The sequence below is a fragment of the Pagrus pagrus genome (genome assembly GCF_965226575.1).
Source record: "Pagrus pagrus genome assembly, chromosome: 3".
Taxonomy (NCBI): domain Eukaryota; kingdom Metazoa; phylum Chordata; class Actinopteri; order Spariformes; family Sparidae; genus Pagrus; species Pagrus pagrus.
The window spans coordinates 13,274,771-13,299,939 of NC_140187.1; the positions used below are offsets into that span (position 1 = coordinate 13,274,771).

The 25,169-nt window shown below is 40.1% G+C and overlaps 2 protein-coding genes across 5 annotated transcripts in view; one reads left to right on the forward strand and one right to left on the reverse strand.

The window, feature by feature from the left end:
• The first annotated feature begins 433 nt into the window (after positions 1–433).
• poc1a (POC1 centriolar protein A) overlaps positions 434–25,169 on the forward strand; it is a 41,723-nt gene continuing 16,987 nt past the window's right edge. Inside the window, exons 1-9 of one of the 4 annotated variants that reach the window (XM_084350006.1) lie at positions 434–711; positions 3,710–3,794; positions 3,959–4,130; positions 4,365–4,544; positions 4,749–4,856; positions 6,050–6,165; positions 7,794–7,927; positions 12,235–12,303; positions 12,590–12,739. In XM_084350006.1, the coding sequence (XP_084206132.1) occupies positions 697–711; positions 3,710–3,794; positions 3,959–4,130; positions 4,365–4,544; positions 4,749–4,856; positions 6,050–6,165; positions 7,794–7,927; positions 12,235–12,303; positions 12,590–12,739 (1,029 nt within the window). In that variant the 5' untranslated portion in view covers positions 434–696. Of the gene's footprint in view, positions 712–3,054; positions 3,196–3,222; positions 3,299–3,709; positions 3,795–3,958; positions 4,131–4,364; positions 4,545–4,748; positions 4,857–6,049; positions 6,166–7,793; positions 7,928–12,234; positions 12,304–12,589; positions 12,740–25,169 lie in introns of those variants that run through there. The other 3 variants (XM_084350005.1, XM_084350008.1, XM_084350007.1) reach the window with 3 other exon arrangements.
• On the reverse strand, positions 1,896–2,808 carry b9d2 (B9 domain containing 2). The gene has a single exon (XM_084350009.1). It carries the CDS (start codon positions 2,576–2,578, stop codon positions 2,051–2,053), a length of 528 nt encoding a protein of 175 aa, XP_084206135.1. The 5' UTR covers positions 2,579–2,808; the 3' UTR covers positions 1,896–2,050.

Sequence of the window (25,169 nt, forward strand, 5' to 3'; positions counted from 1 at the left end):
ACTGTCAAAACACTGACCATTAGATCTAGCTTTGTGTCTTATGATCTAAAACAGGCATTGCTGTGATTTTGTTGTTGAACCCTTTCATGAAGAACGAGCATGAAAAAGAAACAGATGCTCTGCTGTTGCAACATCACTTCAACAGTAGACACATTCACTGCTCTCAAAGCCAAATCTGCATCTGAAGAATTCACTGGAAGGATAGAAATCACTCATTACTTTGCAGGTTTAGTGCATAAATGAGTTTTTCACTTCCTTGTTGTTACAACCGCAACGTGCTGGTTAAGATTTGTGCGACTCTGCTGACACCTGGTGGTCATGGCGCGCCACTACACTCTAAAAATGAAAATTCCCACTCTAATATCTAGACGGATTAACATCATATACATAATTTACTCTTGTTTACTCACCTGTAAAGCATTATAACATAACACGCTGGTACAATATGATCTTTATGACACGGAGGTTTAGACAGTAACGGTACAGCTTTCCCTTTAAGAAAGTCTGACCGGTGCTCAGCGCCCAATCGCGGCGCGTAAACTGAATTTTTGTTGTTGTCAGCAACCAGCGGCTAGAAGTAAGCTAGCATTAGCCGACGAGCTAACAGTGCTATACTGTTTGTCTCATTCACCGACATAAAGAATAAAGCATAGCAGCTGTTGTCACGTCAAGACAGTCACCTCGATATCAGGAAAGATGTCGTCGGCACTGGTGAGTTTAAGCTAGCTGTGTGGCACTTTTTAACTACTTGAGCCTCTGAGCTGAAGTTGGTTTCTTGTGTGTATCGTTAGCTTCTCACTCGCTAGTAAAAGTAGAAAATGGAGAGTAGCAGTCGATGATTACTTTCATACTCGTATGGTAACACGATATAGTAAGGCTAATGTCACCTCTGTGACCTGGGTTAATGTGTCGTAGGCACGTTTTTGAGTTGCAGGGAGAATCTGTAGTTGATAGGTCACAAATGAATGGAAGTGTCAGACTGGGACAAAATGGTAATCAGCCATGTCACAAATATATAATAAACTTCATTTACATAGCACCTTTAAAAACAGACTTGTGAAGTGCTTTGACTGTCAAGCAAAAGCAGGAAGAAAGTGTTACAGAATAAAAACTCAATAGATCAAGTTAACAGCTCATTTTATTTCAAAGTTTTTGAGCTAATACAAGCTCATGAATAGAAATCAACCCACTGTGACATTAAAGAAAAGTATGTTTTTGTGTTTTTTGCACTTTGTTGTGTCAAACATTGTCAAAGTAAATTACCACTTGGTCTGCCATGTTTTTATTGCAATCTATACATGTACACGTGTAAATGTATAGTAAACATGGCATGTAGTCATGAAATTCACAGCTCTTTGTTAAATGATTTTAAAGTAACCACATTGTCTCACTGTAGTAAATTACTGGGAGTTTTTATCACATAATTTCGAGTGTGCTGCTGAGGTTGTAGTTACACATTGATGCATTATTTGCCCTTCAAAACATCCATAAAACGAATGCAGGACATGTTTCTGATGTAGGATGGAGTGAAATTACTGAAAACTGGCACCTCTGAAATGTGAAGTGTTATAAGCTGAAATCACTGGTTCCTATAGAAGATGCATGTTGCTTCTTTAGTATTGAATTAGGAAGAGGCTTGGTCAAGGTTTTCACTGAAGGTAAGAAAAATACAAAACATTATTCAAAATTAAAAGACAGTAAAACACGAGTTATGAGCTCTGAAATGTGTTGCAGTGATCCGGATCATTTTCTTTGACCATTTATGTTGCAGTAAAATAATTTTCTTGGTAATAATACATAATTAAACTGTATATGAGGCATGATTGTGAATGATCCGGTGACTATCCAGCTGACATTGGGGCTGGAGTGGGCTGACAAACCAACAAGAAACCAACTTCGTTAATAAGAGTTTATTTACATACACCTAGTATATAAAAAAGGACAAATGCAATATATAAAAAAGTGAAAAACTTCTCTAAGAACAAGTCAGACCTCTGCCTGCACAATAAACAACCGTGATGGATTATATAGTCCCTTTCATGTCGTTGTGTTAACTCTCGACGCCATATTTGTCAAAGTGTCTCATGATAACGCCTAGCTCCAGCTCCACGGTCCCCATGGCTTCGGTGTGCAGCCTGTATCTGTCCGCCCCGCTGTATATGAGGTCCGGGTTGCGGAGCTGGGGCCCTCCGCCGACGAACATTTGGGCCAACTGCTCCTGCCAGGAGCCGAGCGGCCTCCAGGTCACGCAGCTTATCCGGTGGTGTCCGGGGCTGGAGGGGACGTGACAGTAGCCGTACCCGTACAACTGGCAGCGTCCGAAAGAGTCCTGGTGCCACACTTGGAGATGAAGCTTCGGCCAGCCCTGGAGTCCTTTAGTCGCGTAGTGCAGATCTATCGGGTGACTCCAGTACGCCATGTCTCCTAACTGGGGGATATCCACCTGGGTCTGACCCTCTTTCAGTCCAGACAGGAGACGCCATGCTCCTCCCGTATGAACTCCCCATTTGCAGAAGAGGCTGTTTTGAGGAAAACCAGTGCCCCCAACGATCTGGCCGATAACGTGCAGCTCTGCCATGTTACAAATGTCCTCTTACACAAAAACATGCGGCTCAGAAGGTCCTCTCTCCTCGCCTCCTCCGAGTTTGACGGCTAGCTACCTTAACGGCTAACGGTGACTAGCACCACAGCTCACGTCTCCTTGGTAACTCATTGGTGACCAGGGTAACTTTTAACCCTGAACTGGACTTCTCAGGCGGCACTTCCTGTCACGATCCCCACAGATACTGGATGTTTGAATGTAAAACACAAAGCAAAAGCGTGCCCACATTAGTTTTTCCAACATAGTACCAGAAACATATCTAACATCGGTGATGGAGATGGTTGGCGACGGCACAGATTAGGGAGTACTGCCTTACAGGCTAAGCACAGGGGAAAATCTGCCCGTGTGGCGCTGCCATTGACACGCTTCCTTGTTTGGCATCGTCTATAAAATAACGTCTGTGGACAGGAGACAAAATCACACGTGTCCACGTGTTTTATCATATATATTCAACCAGTAATTACGAATTAATTTATATTCACCACCAGCCTAAAAACCAAGGAAAAAACGAATGTTGGTTTTGACTGGATTTAAACGGGAAGGATGAAGTCTATAAACAAGAAACAGCGCCACTCCGCGGCCATAATCCAAATGTCTTTTGTTGTGGAAGACTTTCTCAGAAGACTGGTCAGTTAGGGTTCAGGAATGAGATTTTATAATAGTCAGAGTCTCCTATAAGGGGGTTTACATTTTCAGGTTATTTTTTCTTTTTAATCACACTGTACTTGATTGTCGACATTGCACTGAAGTCCTGCACTGCTCTTTTTGAATGTACCCATTGCCTTTTTTGCACTGGTTTTTAATTAAGAGCTATGCAAATAAACCTGTTATTATTATTAATTATTATTATAACAACACACTGTGCTCCAGAGTCCTAATACGTTTGCTGACATAATGTATGTAATTTGATTCTCATAACCTTTTTACATGACACCTGTCAGTATTTTACCTGTAGCTCAGGACTGCACAATTAATCAAACTATTATTAAAAGTTGCAATAATTTAGTAATGAATATTTATTGAGAAACACTTTGAACGAGTTTGGGCTTTAATAATGCTGCTACAATATGTCTGTCTGTCTGTCTGTCTGTCTTGTCCCCTGTATAGTCTGATCCAACTCTAGAGAGACACTTCAAGGGTCACAGAGACACTGTGACGAGTGTGGACTTCAGCTGCAACATGAAACAGATTGGTAACTACTACATCACTTTACACAGTGTCTTTATGTTTGCCTGTTTAAGGCCAAATAATTTGCTGCACATGTTGACCTTTTATTTCACTTTCTGTTTGGTATGTTTGGTATAAATATACACACTATGTGTTCAGTACACTCACCTGTGCTCCCTCCTCTCTCAGCCACAGGCTCTATGGACTCCTGTGTGATGATCTGGAACATGAAACCTCAGATGCGAGCATATCGTTTCGATGGACACAAAGATGCTGTCCTTTCAGTTCAGTTTTCTCCGTCCGGCCACCTGGTGGCCTCCGCCTCCAGGGACAAGACTGTGCGTCTTTGGGTGCCAAGCATGTGAGTTTTGAAGTACAGCTTTATCATTATTATTGTTTTCCACTAGAAAAAGCTATCACAAAGGACAATGATGCTGACTCATAACAAAAAGACCAGACAGTAACAGTGAACCTCCTGCTTGTGCCAGCACAGAAAAAAGCACACATTTCTGAACACCCACCGGTTTTTGATTGTTTGTTTTATTGTTTTAAACTTGAGTGTTGTCTTGGTGTTTGTGTGTGTCTGTGTGCACAGGAAGGCTGAGTCAACAGCTTTTCGGGCTCACACTGCCACAGTGCGCAGCGTTAACTTTTCTGGGGACGGACAGACTCTGGTCACAGCCTCTGACGACAAGTCCATCAAAGTATGGACCGTCCACAGGCAAAAGTTTCTATTCTCTCTCAACCAGCACATCAACTGGGTCCGCTGTGCCAAGTATGATGCACACACACACACACACACACATACATACATACATACATACAGTTTTTGCAGTTAGATATCATTAGCTGCTATAGATATTCTACTTTTTTGTTACATATAAAAAATCAGCACATTTCTGAATTGTTTTATGACTTTAGCCGAAGACCTAGATTATGGCCAGTTTTGGATCTCGAATTTCCATAACATCTCTTGCAGGTTTTCTCCAGACGATCGTTTGATTGTGTCGTCCAGTGATGATAGGACTGTAAAGCTGTGGGACAAGAATAGCAGAGAGTGTATTCATTCTTTCTACGAACATGCCGGGTAAGCACCTGGGGCCAGAATGATGCATGTAAAAATGTGGATAAGAAATGGTGTGATGTGTGTGCATTGTGTGTGGGAGAAATAATTGCAGTGAGGGAACAAACAGCATCTGTAATTTTGTCCATATTGGTGTTTCTTCTGGTAGTTTTGTAAATATTGAGGATTTAGAGCGAGGATACACAATTTAAAGGCCCATAATTCATCTGTCTGTCTCTGAATTGCATATATAGGATCTTTTAGTGTGAAATACTCTTTTATGGGATCCGAACTGTGAAGGAATTCTTGGGAACTGGTCAACTCATTACTGACAAAGGTTCAGGAGACTTGGATGTATTATGCTGACACATTTACTGAAGCTTGATTGGGGAGAATTGGTGTAAGCATTCAAGTAATTCTGAAGGCCACCTCCTGAGCAGGGAGTCTTAAACCTTGAATTAGACTTACTAAGTGTCTAAATAAGTTTAGTCTTCACTCATCTATACTTATGTAAGGATTTTGTTGAAGGATTCTTTAGCTCAATCTAATAGGACACTGAGTGTCTGTAAGAGTCTGAGGCAGAGTACATCATTTCTACTGGCCTTGGGTCCCCCGGAGACGAAGCCAATGTTATCAGGACAGCTGCCAGTCATCCTTAGGAGACACTGAGGTGAACTAGCTCCCAAAGAGACTGGGACATTTTACCTTTATTAAAGATGGAAAATTCCTTCACAAGAACTATCCTCAAAATTCCCAGCGTGAATTTATTGTGAATTAGAAGATGGCTGGGGGGCCACCTGGCACCCTGGCGCTGGCCAGATTTGGCCCGCAAGCCGTAAGTTGAGTGTCACCGATTTAGAGCATCATGTACTGTGTGTACTTTATTTTGTTTTAGAACGATTAACACAAATGTTTCAGCAACAATAACCAAAAAAGGTGACAGTTTTTGGAACAGTGTGTCCTCTCAAAATTGCTGTAACTTAACACCTACTCATTCATTACTAACTTCTCCAAAAGCATCAGCTAAAAGCCTCAAATGAAGAGTGGTTTTTGATTTTTGAAATGTGGAAAAATAATTCAAGTCAACATTTCTTTAGTGGGTGTTTAATAGTAATGTTTTAGTGTTTTTGTGTCAGTTAAATTAATCACCTGAAATAATGAATCTGGAGTACCGTAAAAGCTTGACCAAAGACCTCATTGTCATTTTTTTTGTCAAGTTATGCAAACCAAGTGGACTTCCATCCCAGTGGAACATGCATCGCTGCAGCCAGCACTGACAACTCTGTCAAGGTGTGGGACATCAGATCCCATAAGATGCTACAGCACTACCAAGGTAAAGACCATATAAAGAACGCATTCAGTTCACAATGTAGTCATTTGAAGACAATTTGCACTCAATCGCTGCATATTCGTAGACTTAGCAGACGTACTTAAACATTTACTGAAGAATTGACTGCATTTTTTTGCTGCAGAATTGTCAGTTAAGCTGTTCTAGATGTCTTACAGCTGTTTTATTAATAGATGTTTAATACTGAAAACACACAGGTAAGTTTAACAGAGTTACACAGTAAAAAACACGAGGCCCAGTGTTTGTGTTTGGGATAACATTACCTTGAGCTTATAATCAGAATCAGCTTTACTGGACAAGTATGTGTACACATACAAGGAGTTTGACCTTGGTTTTAAGTTGCTTACAGTTACAAGAACAAAATACATGAAGGCAGAAATAGAGGACAACAAAGCTGAACAAACTGCAATACAACTAAAGCAAAGCATCACCTTTAAACAGTGAAAAATGCAGCTGAGCCCTGCGACAAATCACTGAAATAACACCGTGATAAAATCAAGCTCTAAAGCTCACGATTAAAGTGGTAATCAAGATTCATGATTTCCTGCATATACAATAAAGCAAATGTTGATGCCTTTCGTCAGCCTGCCAGTCAGCCTGATTGTTCTAATCAGCTCTCTTAAATGGATTTGAGTTGTGAGATCTAATAACAGATAATCACATCTGTCTGAGCAGACGGGGCATGAAGATAAAAGCTTCTCCTCTCCTCTCCACTTCTCTCGTTTCTTCTCCTTTCCACCGTGCTTCTCTCCACACACTGTAGGTAATTACCAATAGTACCAAGTGTAAAGTTGTGGTTAAAATGAGGTGTGTTTACTGTTGAGAATTATTGGTAATTGGTGGTTTGTTTAGTTGTATTTTAGTCTTTCAGTGTCGAGTGGTTCATTCCAGTGGTGTTGTGTTTATTTGGGTGTTAACCTTGATCACTAGAAGCCACACACAAAACGAATACATCCCTCTGCTCTCAATGTAAATGGATGCAGCTTTTCAGCATCTTCATCAGGTATTCGTGTATCTTACATGTGTCATAGCCTCTTGCAGCCAGCAGAGGGACCATGTCGCTCATCAAACGTCTGCTGTCCTCATTTTGTCTCAGTCAGGAACCCACTCACCACATGGTAGTATAATTTCAGGCTCGGAGGAAGTTTTGATTAGTTGCCATAGGCTACTGTATTTAATGTTACTCTTCTTGATGACATTATCCGCTCATGTAAAACTGATATAACACTTCTCTGAAGTTACACTGCAACTGTGGCGCTGTGATGTACAGCTGCAGCGCACTTCAGTGGGATCAAGGCAACCATGTCAGGAAGCATCTGCCCTGCTGAAGTGTCCTTGAGCAAGATGGTGAACTCTTAAATGCCCCTCAGGTGCTCATATATAACTGACCTGGTTCCTTGACTTGCAGTTTAGAGAGAAAAGAAACTTATTCAGTGAGTATAAAGTACAGTTTTAGCACAGGATATAGTATATTTTCCCTTTCTCAAAAAGTTTGAGTGGCAGCGTCCCCTCAATAAGAATATCTTTAAATTGCATTATAGTCATTGCAGTTGCCATCAGGAAAGTGATCATAATAATGTTTATCTTTCCGTGTGTGTGTGTTTGTTTTGCAGTTCACAGTGGAGTAGTGAACAGCTTGTCTTTCCACCCAGCTGGTAATTTCCTCATCACTGCGTCCAGCGATTCCACAATGAAGATACTGGACCTTGTAGAGGGCAAACTGCTGTATACACTGCACGGACACCAGGTACACACACACACACACACACACACACACAGCCACACACAGAATACAGTTCAGATCAGGCCTAACTGCAGTTTACCCAGTCGTGATCACGATAGGTCACGTCTGTAGTCTGCTCTGCTGTTCTTGAGTGTGTGTGTGTGTGTGTGTGTGTGTGTGTGTGTGTGTGTAGGTTTGGTTTGGACAGCTATGTGTGAGTGTGCTTGACATCTCCTTTGTGTATGTTTGATTGTCTGAAGTGTGTACATGCGTGAGTGTGTGCGTATGATGGCTTTTTTCGCATGTGGTGTATTTTAGGACTTGCCAGGCGAGCAGGCAGCCCACTCACGATGACTCGTCTCATGGTTGTTGGAAGGAAACAGAACTGCGTTTCAGCCTCCGTTCCTCTGGTTCCTCTCCTCCTCCTCTTCTCTTCCTCCTCCTCTCTGTTTCCGGCCGTCCTTTTTTTCGCTCCGACTTAAACCCTCCTCTTCTGTGTGTTCTAGGGATGTTTTAGCCTCATTATCATGCCAGTTTTCCTCCTCGTCCTCTACTGTTTGCTCTCGCATCTCATGTACTCACATTTTGGCCGGCTGGACTAGTTGGCCGGACAGCTCGCTGACTGTATCTGTTTGTTTGAACAGCTGATGGACTGGCTTGCTGGCTAGTTGTGGAAATCAGTGGCTTGCCAGTACCACATGTGGTCCGTCTGTTTATCTATCCCTCTGTACACGTTGCCTGTCTCTCATTCTGTCTTTTTTTTTGTCTGTGTCACCTGTGCTTCTCTTCAACCGCTTGCCAAGACTCCTCTCTTTGTCAACATAAAAAAAGCCCTTTTTCCCCTTCTCTCTTCACACTTCCAAATTTGTCATCTCCTGCTCTCTGTCTCCGTTTCTGTTGTTGTTCTTTTTGGCTCAGTGGTGACTCCGCCAATCTGTTGGTGCTGGGAGCGCTCAGGGTGTTAATTGTCTCTCCTGTCGCATAGCAAGGAGATGGGAGAGACCCCCATCTGTTCGGTGTCGGTGTGTAGGTTTATGCGTGTTTATGTGTCAGCTTGCATTTGTTCTTCTGTGTATGTGTGCAGACCTATGTGCATATATGTGAAAACACACGAGGCCGTGTTTCTCCTGTTGGATCTGTTAAATGTGTTGTTTACCCCGCCTCAGGAGGACAATACCTGGTTGGGTTGAATCAGCCTAATTGGGGTTGATTTGTCTCTCTGCTCCTCTGTTTGACAACTGACTTCCACAGTGTGATCCAGAACTTTTTATTGAGAAAGTCTTCAACTTAGTACATGAGTTTACAATTTTAAAGACCCCGTAAGAGAAATGAGAGTCAATAATGTTTTTGGCCTATAAGAGCGCTATGGAGAAGGCCTCTGTTTTCTTTGTATCTTGTGAATGCGCACTAGGACGCTGATGTACACACAGTGGATATAGGTGTTGTTATTCATGCTATTCAACTGATCAACAGTTGGTAAGAAATATAGCAATGCACCAACAAAGGCAAGGAAGAAGAACACTGCTTCTTTTGTAATGCTTGGGTATGGGGAGAAAATCTTTGTGAGCCAGAGCTCATCATCTGTGATTTAAGCTGTGGCCAATAATCAATCACCCCAATTAACGAGGATGATTAGAGAAGGATGAAGAGAGGATGGATATTGAGTTTACTCTTTGTGAAGTAATGTGTCCAGGAGATTCTGGATCCTGTAGAACCCTTATATTGAAAAATATACCCATAAAATGCCGCGATAACATGATGGTTTTAAACTACAAAACCTGAACATTTTTTAACAGAGGGCTGGCTGTGTTTTCTGCTCTGTGCTGTCATCAGCTGCTCCTATAACACACAGAAAGTAAAAGCCACAAGCCTCTGTTCCATGAAGTCCACTTGCAAAATCTCCATTATTATTAAAGCCTCTTGTTTTTTCGATTGCACTTTGAGCAGGTCGCCTACAGAGGGTCGACCAGAGGTGGTTAAAGGCTGAGCCTACATGGTTGATGATGAGCCGCTACGCTGCTGATTTATATTAGCTTATATAAACTCCTGTTGCAGCATTATTTGTTGATTTTTATTTGTTGATTTTTTTGTGTTAAATGATGGAGTGCTTCCGATAACAGAGAAGGAAAGAAAAGAAAACCTTTAGGGACAGTTTTGGATTTTTAATAATAAGTTTGCAAACCCCTGCTGGAGTTACTTAGCTACTCCACACTGCACGTTCACATCCAACCTGTGGATATCACACACAAGCGACACACAAAGCCTGTGCCTGACCAGTGTTTTTAAGGCTGAATAACTTCCCATTCTACCTTCATCTGTTGGAGTGAAGGTAGAAGTGATATATAAATATATGTTAATATATATGAAATTTAAAGCATCAGGACTTCAGTCAGGTTGTGATGTAACATACAGATACACTGTGAGTGATACTTGCTCAGGCCTGTGAGAGCTGACCAATCAGAGCATACTTGGCTTTGAGTGGCCTCAAAGAGACAGCCACTAAAACTGAGCGTTTGGACAGAGGCTGAATAGAGGTGCTGCAGCTATGGACAGTATTATGAGAAAAATAATGTGTTTTTAAAACATTAACCATTTCTAGTAGACACCAAAATAAAATTATGATGATCAAAGAACGATCACTACAACTAGTCATAAACCATTTTTAATGTAAAAGGCATATTTTCATGTACTTAGACCAGATGTGTAGTTATGCAATTATCCGACTTGATACTGAGCACCAATCTGAGACTAGTGCTCTTTGTTCTTTTTAATTTAGGGTATGTTTAACTGCTCTGAGAGGTATATGTCAAAGATATAACAGAGAAAAAAAACATAGCCAGTGTGATCATGTAATAATTTGTGTTAGTCATAACTTTAGGGACAGCACCATGTGCAGCCTGTCTGGCTTTTGCAACCTCTGTTCATTTATCAGTACATAAAATGTGCCAGTTAGGTTCACTGGCCTGTCAGACTCTCACTGTGCGTGTGTGCATGTGTGTGTGTGTGCGTCTGTATGTGTCTGTATGTGTCTGCGTGTGTGTCTGTCTGGCCATGGCAAGTGCCAGCCTGGCAGCAGGCATTAGTCAGAGCAGAGACAGAACATGCTGTCTGTCAGGCCGTCGCGTTGCCATAGTGACACTGTCTGCTTCTCTCAGGTGCTTCTGGGAAACCATTCCTCACCCAAACCAGCCTGTCTGGGTGCCAGCCACAGGACACAGCTCCTTTTTTTCCCCTCCCAGCAGCCTCCCTGTCCATTTCTTTTCCCTTCTTTTGTTTGTTCTCTCCTTCATCTTCTCTTTGAACACAGTCAGAGGGCTCAGGCTGTAATCGTTGACCCCATTCTGCACTGCGAGGTAGAGAAAAGAATAAGGGAGAGGGAGTGCTTTCTGAGTTTTTGAAGCTGGAAGTCTGTCTGCACTCTAGTTTCATACACATGCACACACGGCATGTTAGAGTCCTGACTTTCCCAGGTGATGCTTTTTGGCTCTGACCATGTGTGACCTCACCCCACCTGAGTCTCCGCTTTCTGTTATTGATTGCTCTGCTGCAGTCCCACACGTCCACCCCCTCCTACACACACATACAGGAGCTTCTGTTCTGTTTACTCAGATGGTTTAAGAGTTTCCTAAATGCTACAAGCTACAGACGCAAAAAACATTTTGTCCTCCAGCTCTTGTCATTGCATGTTTTATAACCTTTGAAACAAGTGTGTTTGTGTATTTTTTATTGTTGTTTTCTATATTTTGTTCAATTATGTAGTGCTTACCTTCCCCCCTCATTTTACATGAACACATACACGTTTCCTGCAGCTAGTCAGAAGTAAATGATTAAATTATTCATATAATTCAAACTATGTGTAAGGTTTGAAAATGAATGAATGGGCTGACTACAACACAAAGACAGCACCACTTTCACACAGATTTCTTCATTTTCTTTTATGGGTGCGACTAAATATAATTTTTGGATTTATCTGAGAATCTATGTTATTTATTGTCTAAAATAATTGTTTTGTCCATAAGTATTTAAATTGTTTGTTTTTTCCAGACCAAAACCCACAAAGTTTCAGTTTAATATCAAATAAGACCAAATGCTTACGACTACTGACAGCATGTTGTATGTTTTTAATTCATTTGGATTTGTTGGCTGTTTCTTGGCACTCAACATTTCATAGCAACAATTAGAGTGCTTTTATTTTCATCTTGAACAAAAAGTTGGGAGCTAAGAGTTTCAGGATTCTTCTCCTTTTAAGAAAAATAAGGCTATACGTGATAGATTTCACTGTATTATCACCTCCATTCTCTAATTCTGTCTTCCCCTTTCCCTCACTCCAGGGTCCAGTGACCAGTGTGGCCTTCTCCAGGACAGGAGAGTACTTTGCCTCTGGCGGTTCAGATGAACAGGTGATGACTTATTCTTGATCCTAGAACACCTAGCCAGATATAGCCTATTGATTGGCTTGCTGATGTCTAAGTAGCCAATGCTCCATATCATGTGACTTCCTCATACTTCTGAAAGTGATACGAAAGGGTAAATTGACAATCTTTGAAGCAACAATTCAAGAACTTCTAAAGGAGAACGCAAAACTGTATTTATGGAGCACATTTCATTCAATGTATATTAGATTGTTGGGTATTCAACTTTGGTGGTTTATTTTGCATTAAGCAACAATTCATGTTCACCCTGCAGGTTATGGTGTGGAAGACCAACTTTGACTGTGCTGACTGCAGTGATGGTGTCAGACTGCAGCATAAAACTACATCCAGCTCTCAGGCACCACCAGCCAGCTCCACAGCTTACCCACCCTTTAACTCGCATCCATCTGTGCTCCGCAGCCAGGTGAGTTCAGACAGCTGGAGACAACCACAGATCCAGTTTCTTTACACAATTTACATTTTATTCAGTCACATATTGTTTTCTTTCCCGAACACACCCAACCCTTACATGTACACACTACTTTTACATCATTTTTCAGGTTTTAGGAAAGCTCTGGTTCCATTGTGAAATAATGTAAAATGGGGCCGCAGCTAATCATTATTTTCATTATTGATTAATCTGCCGATTATTCTCTCAAATAATCTATAATTGTGTTGTCTATAAAATGTCAAAGCACAGAGTGACGTCTTTAAGTTTCTTCTTTTGTCTAACAAAGAGTCCAAAACCCAAAGACTATAATAACAAAGAAGAGCAGCTAATATTAACATTTAAGAAGCTGGAATAGGCAGATGTTTGAGTTTTTTGCTTGAAAAATGGCTGATTATCAAAGTAGTTGGCAATTCATTTTATTTCAATCAAATAAGTAATTAATTGACTAATCATGACAGCTCGACCATAAAAAAGCCACTAAGGAACCAGGATGCCTCATATTTCAGCTGATTTTGCTGTTCCAAAATGATGAGGATGGATCATATGTCATATCACTGTATGATCATCTGGAACTCTCAGATTTTAAGCCCATCGATTTCTAATACCATAGTGATACTTGTTGATGCCAGAGGCTACAGTTTACAATTAAGAAAAGCTTTGAAGATAAACTGATAATAGAAACGGATGATTTCATTATTCTTAGAGCTTAATTTATAGATTTTAGTGTGGCTAAAATATGAAATTTATCCCGGTGATTGCTCAAGCAAAACCTGAACGAGAGCTTCAAAATGATGTAAAAGCCTGTTATACTTTGGCCAACGTACAGAGAAATGTGCACAAGCGTGTATGTCTGTAAGTGCTCACATGAGCACAAAAATAAAACTAATTGAAACAAGAATGCACGCACATTTGCATATATGTGTGTGGCCCGTCTCAAAAATAAACATGAAGAAACAAATGCACATGCACAGATGCCCCTCAGTATTTCATGCTGCCAGTGCGGCTGGCTTATTTCCTCCCTGCATATCCTTCCCTTTGAAGTCTCGCAGTGTGGCCCAAAGCTACATTCATATCTCACATGCAGGCCGAGAAATACCTACTTATTCCTGCAAATACACTTTGATATGGAGGAAGATTTTTTTCATCTTTCTGACCACATGAAATAGATTACATTTTAATCCATGCTCAGTTTATTCTGTAATGCAGAAAATATAGATGTCTTTCAATACTACAGGTGAGTTTTGTTTGCGTTTTCTTGCTACAGCTCGCTGTAATTACTGTGCCTTTTAATTACCCACAGTGCTGAAATGAGGCACTGACAAACTAAAAGGATAGATGTCAATGAAAATGTTTTTTCCTTAAGTGCATACTCTGTTGAGTTTGTTAATTCCAAAAAGTCCTTAACGATCTTGTTATTTTAAACATTTGTAATTCAAAAACACATCAGTGCTTTTATTCCTGATCTCATTGTAGTACATGTGACACTGCACTGTCCTGATTCATACTGTTTTTATTTAATTTGACAACTAAGAGGTTTGGACAATATTATGAGTCAATAACTGCCAAAATCAGTTATGCTATAAAAAAAATATTGAGATGGAAATCGAGCCTTCCAGACTCTAAAAGCAAATTTTGTGGCAGCATCTCCTCCATTTTCATGACAGTAATTTAATAAAACATCATTTTCTGTGTTTCAGTAGGAGTCTCTACTTGCACTGATTCCACCACACCCTCTTTCACTGCTCTGTAAATCTGTCCAAGAAGGAAGTGCAGTTAAGAGTGATCATACAGTCTTATTTTTGTTGCCTACACAAGTTTGAACCTTTTATGTATTATTCAGTTTTAAGTGTGGGTTTACTTCAGGTATCCTCAGACTGACTGTGGGGGTGTGATTGCAGGCACCACAGTGCAGTAGGTGGCTTGTTAGCTGTTGTGAGAGTTCAGGCTGATGTAATATCAATAAACACAATCAATGGGAGCAGTTAGATTACTGATGGGACTCTCAGTGTCTGTGTTAAAACTGATTATTTAAGAGCTCTACTTAGTTGAGCTGTCAGGTATATGTGAAGCCTGCTACACTCAGCAAGACTTTTATTATTTGTTTTGAAAGTGACTAATGTTCATAACACTCAGTGATAGTACATTATTATACCTATTAAGACCGGGTGCAACGTATGCACGTCTCCTTTTAGAGCTGGATGTGACAGTTTGTTTTGGGTGATGTTGTTTTCAAGACATGTGACTGAAGAAATGCATCGTGACTCGCTGAAGCACACGCCGGGGAGGCAAAATGCATTATTTATCACATATACTTTCATTCAAGGCAACTTACATAGTTAACTGTGTGAATATCTATGTGCATTTTCACCACAAATGTTTACAAATGTATTAATTGTATATTGAATATTTTAAAAAAAAGTTAATGAACATCAATAGTAATGGCAATTAAGAGATTTTTTTTGATAGTTGACAATATGTAAAGTTTTGAAAGGTGTTTTCAAACAATGCTTTACGTTTTAAAATGGATTTTAAAAGATATTGGATTAAGCAATGACTATTTTCACATAAGGATGTATGAGGGAAATCTGATATGTTTGTAGCTTGCTTAGTCGCAGACAAATAGGCTCGGTTTTATAAGCAAGTCATGTTAACGTAGTCTCATTGCTGCATACGGTCCATGTGGAAATGTTCTTTTCGTTATCAGTTAATTTGTTTATTACCTTTTCAATGAAACGATTGAAGAAGTCAAGTGAAAACTAGAAAATCTTTAGACCGTTTCTTTACTCAATAATTAAAATAGTTCGGTGTGTGTGAGTGGGACAGAAAAGATTTAAAGATAAGTGATGGGAAACACACAGACAGTCAGAGAGTAGTGCAGCCATTAGCAATGTTAAAATATTAAAAGACCTTGTCAGATGTCACTCACATGAACACACACACACACACACACACACAAAGGGGACAAGGTGTCACAGGCTGGCTGGGGAACCTCGGGGAACGGTTTGGATTTCAACCCCTTTGACTACTACAGTGTTAGTTACATCAACAAGGGCACAGCCAAGGTCCTCCCTCCCTCTCTCTCTCTCTTTCTCTCTCTCTCTCTCACACTCACACACACACACACACACACACACACTCACACACACACACACACACACACACACATTCCCTCCATGTCTTTGCTTTTGTCTTATTGATCGCTCTGCTAGAAGTTAAGATCCAGCCACAGTGATGCCACCTGGCCTTTACACTTGATTGAAAATCCAGAATAGCATCAGACTCATAATGAACAATGTATGTAGGAGGTGAAAAAAGTAGACATAGTGTTATATTAAACCAGTGCTAGTAGTTAATGCTTTGAAAGGCAAAATGTATGACTAATTAGCAAACTGACGATAGTACATAGAGCATGGAATACTTGTGTACGTGTATATACCTTACAATGTACCATTGCCATCATGTCAAGTGTGTTGTCTACCCTTAATGGCACAAACATGTACTTTTTTAGGTTTCCATTTGTTTGCCAGTATTATTATGTTGTTACACTTGAACTTAATTACAAAGATTAAGGGAAACTTTCCAAAATCTGTTCTCTCAACAGCTCGGTAATGGAAATCATCATAATCTGATTTTTTTTTTTTACCTAAATCAAATGGTTTGTTAAACAAAAGTTGTATTTATCATGAAGCTTCAACATTACATAGTTATTATGCAACAATATTTTGGAGCAAGTGTTTAAGCAGCATCAGTCTTCACATTGAATCCAAACGTGTATTTGCTCAGATTTTAATGCCCTTTAAACACCCGTTTTCTTTATGCCATCCATGAAACCCTCAGGGGCCTTTTTCTTTCCCTCTGTCTTTCTCTCTTGCTGCTGTGATACCGGACTGTAAATGGATTTTAATAGCTCTTCCACTCGACAGCCGTTATTACAGACGTGCCTCAAAGGGTGATTAGAAAATGGTGCTGTTGGACCATGTGGAGAGAGATGATTAGTGTAATGTATGAAAGGTATTCTCTTCTTCTGAGAAATACTGTTCTTGTGAAACCCAATGAACCCTTTCAGTGGGAATGATGTTTTTTTTATAAATACATCTGCCTGAAGCTTCAGCAATCTACTTCACATCTACTTGATAAAGGGAGGAGGTACAAGACTGTTCAAATCTGCTTGTTGTTTGGTTGTACTCGTTTTCTGTTCGTACAAAAAACATATAGTGTCAAGAAGCTTTTTTAAGTGATGGTACGGTCCTGTATGTGATGTTTTTGATTATTGTTGTGTTTTGGAAGCTTCAGGTTGACAGTGTGTTGTTGTGTGGTCCATTTAGGTTTCGGCTCATTTAGCCAGTAGGGACGGAGTTTAATAACATTTTAACAAATCTAAATCGACAAGGTTTCGAATCTGGCATCCAATCTTTTTAGGTAGCTTGTTTAAGTGATCTTCCTAACAACTAATTTCCCTGACATTTAAACGGAGGTTCAGCTTAGTCGACAAGAAAACATTCACAAAACAGTCATAATTGAGCACAATTAATCTGTAAAGTTAGATGCAACAGTTAACCAGCATTAACTTTAAGGCTGCTGTGAGCGTTGCCATTGTTTTAGCTAACTTCCTGTCTGTTTTGCAGTTAGCAATCCCTTCCCGCATCTCAACGTCACCACACTTGCAAGAGTCCTTTCTTTTTTTTGAGGCAGCTCTCTTTTCCTCCTTCTTTTCTTCAAGCATTTTTTCTCCACTTGGCCTATTTCCCCAGTACTGGTAGCTTTTGCTACCAGTACTGGTAGCTCTTGCTGTTCTACCATTGCGAGTGTAGGTACCAGAACAGGAGGATCCTGCTCTCTGCGTGTTCCAGACAGGATGGGCTCTTTATTGAGACATGGGTTACTGATCAAACACTCTGTAACAGTGATTACAATCACAACATTCCTGGAAAGGTAAAAAGGAAAAATAAAATGGAACATTTTGAAGTTATAAGTTCTAACCTGGGTCTTAATAATTCTGGTCATTTGGGAAACTGGGACACCAACAAAACAACATATGATGAGGCAAAAAACATCTTCCTCAAACCTTTTAAATAAATAATTTCTGACAGTTTAAACCACAGTAAACCCACAAAGTAGCAAGTATTATGACATAATAAAACATTCGAAAGGCGTTTCTGGATCAGTACATTTGGCTGACAGAATGCACAGTTAGGCAATTATGAGAATAAGACTCAGTTACAGAGTTCTGTCATGTCTTATTTCACTCATTTCCTTACATAAGGAAAGCTGTGCTGAGTTAGATTATAAACTCAATTGGATTTTCTTCTTCCTTTTTAATTAAAATTAAGTTTAGTTGAATTGAGGTCAAATTAATGTATTCTTTAACAGTGTTTAAGCTGCACGACTGCCACAGTTTAAGCACTAGCAGTAAAGATGACACCTACATAGTTTTTCTAACCATCTGGTTTATTTTCTGGACATTGCTTTAACTGTGAGGGTTAAACATGGGACTATAGTATAGTATACAGTGTAATGATTATTGCATATGTACAGTCACTGCTATTTCCTAATTACATACTTTGATAGACATTGCACACATTTCAGTTACAATTTCTATATGATAATGATGTGGATTTTTAACAGGAGGATAAAGTGCATACAATGTAGTTTAGTGGCTGTAGATTGAAAACACAGCTGTGAATGCAAAAACCCATCCCTTAATGAAAGGTCAAGTGTGAAGGATTTATTGGTGTCTAGTGGGGAGATTGCAGATTGCAACCAACTAAACACCCCTCGTCTCACCCTTCTACATGGTGGCAGCTAAAAATGTAAAAAAAAAAGAGCCAATGTTTGGTTCGTCTGTTCAGTTCCAACTTTTCCAATTAAGATTGGCAAGGCTTCTGCAAAGGCAATAAGTGTACCTGGTTATATTGATTAGGTTCACTACATATTAGATTTGTATGATGGAGGGGCACAGAGACATGGTGGAGTTAGACCTTTTAGTTTTTTAGCTTTTGACTGCAACATGTTTTACATGTTACTGACGTAGTTACCATGAAAGCTTATTATTCAGTGGCAGGCGTCATATCCACAGGGGTCACTCAGCTTTAATGGGAACTTCATGTTTAAAATGATTGAAACAGTAATGCTGCTTTGGTATTTGACTTCACACTCTAGTTAATTTGTGTTAATAGCATTAAATGTTTTGACTGCCCCGAGTATCATTTGAATAATGTTGACACTGAGAGTGTATGCACACACACACACATATACACATTAACCTCATTAACCTGAATTAGTTCTGGGCAATGACATTTCTCTCCTCCTTCTATATAAACTGTCATCTGCCAGTTGTTACAGTTAAAGTAATGATACTAACTGCACCTGGAAGTGCCAGCTTCCTAGATTTTCCTTTTCATGTATAATTTATCCATTCATAATTTATTATTAATACAGGCCCTTTCATCTCTCATAAACTGCCGCGAGTCTCAGACACGTGTTGCCGGAGAGGAAGCAGAGAGGAGAAAAATGTCACCAGCTCCCCTAAATGTGCCATTTTCTTTTCTCTTAGAAAGAGTATTCAAAAGTGTTTAAGAGGAGATTATAAAACAGAGGGGGTACTCTGATACAGAATAAGTGGATCTAATATGTCTGTTATAAATTGACTATAACAGGCAGAATACAGTAAACAAGATCTTGTTTCTGAAAGCAGCCATGAAAAGAGTTGTGGTACAGAACTGCTGCTTGCTCAGCCTGACTGCAAACCAAATAAAGAGAAGCACATAATGTGAATATCATCAGTTTACACTCAAGATTGCACTTCATATGCAAGAACTGGAAATTGAGAGTTGCATGTCAAAAGCCCCATCACCATGGAGGAAAAAAAACAATGCCAAAATACAATATATTTTAAAAATATATTATTAAGTCTAAAACTAAGAGTAACCACTTTGAATGAAGCAAATTAAGTGCAGGTTTTCATCGAAGTAGCCACCAAAATGGTCAATATTGTACAGGACCTAATGAAGTTTTTATGGGAGTTATTTTGTGTGGCTATAATAACAATAACACAGCTGTGTGTCACTAGCACCACCAGGGTCACTGCAATCGCAGTCACATATGTTCACTTGTTTGTAATAATAATCAGTTGGCAAAATTTAACTGTAAGAGAACATTCCTTAAAATATTGGGCACAAAAACAGAAAGGAGCTACCAGCAACTAAATATGAATAACCGTGCGCTTTAGGACTTATCAGTAGACCTTTGGTATACATGTTTGAACAATGGGATTCAGGCAGTTCAGATTAAATGACTGGTGTAGTTTATGTCTTAGAAAGCTGAATCAAACAAAACTAACGTTTTGGAGGACATTAACTCGGTCAAGCACTTAGCAACAGGTTGCTCTAATGCAGCGAATCACAACAGTCCTTTAATTAATTTGACTTCCATCAAGGTTATAATGTTCATTTTCTGTCGGAGCTGTTATAGAGATATGTTGATTCAATGTAGGGTCATTTAGGAGGCTTGTAATGCAGTTGAACTGTATTGCATTATATATTTATTAGATATTTAAATGGCATTTGAGCCCCATCAGTAAGAACCACCTGTCAGTATAACACAGCAATAGTCAGCCGCACCATATACTACATCCTCCCAAATGACCGTAAACGACACCTCTCTAAAACATTGACGTAATTAAGTCAAGTAAGTAACTTTATTTATATAACACCTGTCAAGCAGAGACATCACAGATTGCCTCACAGAGGCAATAAGGTATAAACATACAGTACATGGTCACATAAAACACAATTAAAGCTGTTAAATAAAGAGGATCCACAAATCTTAATGAAATTGGAGAGAGAGTTCCAAAGCTTAGGAGCCGCAAAAGCACAGTCTCCTTTAGTTTTAAGTCTTGATTGAGGAACTACCAGCAAACCCTGATTGGCCTTAAAGACCTACTGGTGATAGAGGGGGGCAGTAGATATTTGATGTAGAACATTGTAACCTTCATGAAGGTAAGAGTAATTGCAAGGCTGCATTAGTTTTCACTAGGTGTACCTAATAAACTGGCAAATCTGCATGTCTTCCACATTTCAAAAAGGTTTTCCCGTTAACAACCCCAGTCCCCACAAAGCTGTATTTGGACACAAGGCACCCTATACTAGTGTAGGAAATAACAGAAAGACAGGTGATTCATTACTAGAACTCCCAAGAACAGTCAAAAAATGACAGTCGACAGCAATTAATAAGAAAGGGTACAAGGGTCACGGGTACAAAAAAAAAAAAATATGCACATTGGTGGCGGATTGCCAGAGTAGCAGTCAGTATGCAGGATAAGGCAGAGTTTGATGAGTTTAACGAGACATCGTAACATCTCCAGCTGTGTTTGTGGTGACCAGTTATTTTAAGCCAAAACATATAAACTTTTTTTAAAAGTTGCTTTTGTGCCTAAACCTAACCAGAGCACAAGCGTTGTCACAAGATAAAATTGAAAATTGAACCTAAAGATAGAAAAAGTTGCAACAGAGGTTGCAGAAACTGAAATTGCCGACATTTATTGTGGCGATTGGGTTGTTCCTCTGATATGTCATAGTTGTATGCCTGCAAAATAATGACTGTTTTATCATCAGTGACAATTTTCTTTCAGCCAGTATAGTCCAGTAAATAGAAGACCACCAGTCAGGCTTTTCAAAAAGACAGATCAAAGTAATGAGATCATTTTCGGTTGTGGCTCGTGTGGTACAGAGGCTAGCTTGGCAAGCGTACAGCACTACAGCCCTCTCGTCTGTGTTTAAATCGTCTAACGTGGCCTAGGTGTTAAAACCATCCTTCCTTGCTTTGTCCAACATCCGGTATTACACATGGCCAGCTATAATTCATTTCACCGGGAAGAAATTGACTAATGAGACAGTAATGCTGTGTTTATTCATACAGAGGCAAAGGCCACCCATGGCTGCTGCCCTCGCTGAATCAAATCCACAGGGATTTCATAAGTAGCTAATTTGATATGCTGATCCTTTAATGTACTTGGATGTGAGGCTCCATGGTAATTTGCCAGTGATGGGTACTATACCAGGAACATGTAGACCCATTTGTTAAACACAATAAGCCAGCTTTAAAATGAGGTCTCTCGCAGCTAAAGATTGAGAGTGTGTGTGGTTCACTCAGTCCGTCTCTGTGCTCCATACAGCTGAGCAAATCTTCATGCACCGCTGTTTCGATGTGTGAGAATAGATGCATCGACGTGTGTGTGTGTGTGTCTGTGTGTGTCTGTGTATGTGTGTGTGTGTGTCTGTGTGTGTGTGCCAACCATTGCTGACAGGCAGATCAGCTCTCTCTGATCACATCCGCCCTAATCCCTCCATCCAACCCCCCTCCCCCCTTCCTGTCTCTAGCTTCACATCTGGGTCTTTCTCCCACTCACGTGTGCAGCCAGACGAGCTGCACACTCACAGCAGGCTTCCCTTCACAGCTCAACACACACACACACGCACACACATCACTGCACCGCTCGGCTCAGCTTTAGGATGTGGATTGGAGAGCGGGGAGGGGGTTCTGAGACTGCAGTAGCTGTATGAACTTCCATCTTTCTTCACCATTATTTTATTCATTTACAAGAGTTAATAGGCTGCTGCGACTATGCTATAGCAGACCAAACTTTACTGGCACTCTCCTTAATTAAAGACTTGAAAACAGTGGAAGCAGCGAAACAATCCGTGAGGCGCGGATGTATTTAAGACCTCAGAGCATTGCGCGGTAATCTGCAGATTCTGTCACAGTGTTTGTGGTTGCGTGCTTGCATCTTTAAGGTGCTGGTATGGAAAGGCAGGTGGTATTGTTCTGACAGCGGACGTCGAATGCATTTGACAGCAGGGGAGAGAGAGAGAGCGAGCCAGAGAGGGGGAAAGGCGGGGTTGTGACAAGGAAGTGTGGAAGATAAGATAGCAATGGAGTTAAAGAGAGCCTAATGGTCCAGTGGAGCGAGAGAACATCCGCGAGGACCCGGGAGAGTGAAAGGTAGAAGGGAAAGTGGGAAAACAGGGGGAGCACGTGAGGGAGATAGACACTATTAGCGCATTGGAGACAAAAAAAGATTGAGGTGCAGAAGGATGAGAATAATGAAAAGAGAAAATTTAAGAGCCATTAACTGACCCCTATACTAATGACAGAGAGAGAGATTGAAAGAGAGGAATGAGGAGAAATGGAGGAAAAGAGATTAAAATAGAGGCAGACAAAAGAAGTAGCAGGGAGAGAAAGATTAGGTAAAATATGAATGAGTGAGAGGGGCAGTCAGAGGGAAATGGAAAACGAGAGTGAGAAGTTGACTAAGTAGCATTAATAAAAGGGGTTAGCGAGAAACACCCTCCCCTGTCGATTCTGTAAGCTATAGCCGAGTCCAGAGGCATAAGTCAGAGCTGACTCACATCACAGGCTTCATTCATCAGAAGGCATCGCTAAACGTTAAAACTTCTGCTTTGCTGTAATTACTGAGATGTCAGCTGATGAAAAGATTTGTCTGCATGTTGTGGTTATATTCCGACACAAACACCCTCCAGCCCAACCTATTCAATGAAAGAGTGTGTTTTAATTTATAATTGTGACTCGGAAGGAATGGGTGATCGATTGTCTTTGCCGGCAATATTACATATAATATTAACACCTGTGGATTTTTTTTTGTTCCAAAGCGTACATAAGAGTGAGGCTTCTTCTGCTGTACAACACGATCTATTATTTCCAGCTTTACCATCTGTTCAATAAGTAATGTAAAGGAAAGGGCGGTCCTGGATGAATGGCATGAATTTAAAGTAAAATATAGACATTATCCTTTAACAGTCAGTAGGTCTGTTAATTGGCGACAGCTGGCGGTAACACATATTGTGCTCCTGGGTGCATATTGTTGTTAATTATGGTATTTGTCTATACATTACAGTGATGCTGCAATAGAGTTTACAATGGGGGCTGCTCTCTAAATGACTCAGATCAGCTGTCGGCGAAGGAGTCTGCATTTTTCGGATGAATCGCTGTACTTTTTTTTCAGTTAAGCTTGGCTAATAAAATAACATTCAAAAGTTCCATATATCAAATATATCTGCTTCTTAAAGCTGCAGAGTTACCTAGGTGGGCAATAATGACAATCTTCTGGTACATCTGACGATGTTTTAACATCAAACTCCCAAACCCAGTTGCTAGCGTTGCATCTCTGCAGGCTAGATGATTGAGCCAACAGCGTTTCATTTTTTTTTTGCTTTTGAAGAATTTATGTAGACTTCTCAATACACATTGATTTTTTCCCCCAAAACATTGTTGAGAAAAATCAATTCAATCATTCATTCATTCACTCCATCAAGATGAACCTGCATCGTTTCCTGGGAATCATATTTGCCTTTCTGCTGTTCTTTGTAATTAAGCAGCAATCTTATAAATGTATTCAATAAACCAGAGAGAAATTATTCGATTAAGCATTTCGATGGCTATCAGGCGCAAATATTTTCATAATCAAAAGATTATGAAAGGTTTACACCATCCCTCCTGATCTGATTGAAAATTCATCATTCATACTAGGGTGGATCAGATTAGTCTCTTCTGATTGGGTTATTATGATTATTAGAGGAATATGAGGGTCCATGTGAACGCAGCTACTGTTATGTGTCTGGTGTGAGTTCCTCTTCCTATACTTAGCGGTTTGTACCTATGTAGGAATGAAATCATAAGAAGAAAATCCTATAAAAATGTAAGAGCTTCCATCAAACTCTATCCTGAATTGGCTTATCCAGCACTGGTGTAACTTATAACACTAATGACGGCTCTGTAAGATGTGCCAGCAAGCCATAACACCAGAGCTCTGGCACTGATGCACGTACATTAAATACAGCCACAATTAATGTTATTAGTTACACCTGTGTTTGACGAGTCCAATTGTCCACTGTGAGAAAGGTCTGCCATCCATAATCCAGCTGAATACATAGAACATGTTGAGTAAACGGCGAGACTGAACTGGAAACTCTTACTGTTGCTGTTGCAATCCCAGCCGCTGTTTACACATCCAGCTGAATGCAACAAGTCATACGGCTGCATCCCTAGAGCAGTAAGGGTTTCATTTCATTTCATTTCAAGGGTTTAACTATTTTAACCTGCAACAACTGTATTGTAAAATATTTTAGGTGTGCATTCTGGGATTTTACAGCCATACTTTATAAGAAATTCATACTCTTAAATATCTCCAGGGTATCTTTGTTGATTTGGTGATTTCTTTTCCCATACATCATCCTGTTGAGACTTAAATCAATTTTTGGAACCAGCTGCCCAGACATTCATTTCACCCGTGTTCACTTTTCTGCTCTACCGTAAAAATAATTTCTAAAATTTCAGGTGGCGAACCCACTCTGTGTGTGCATGTAGCATGATGAATGGTTTTGAATGC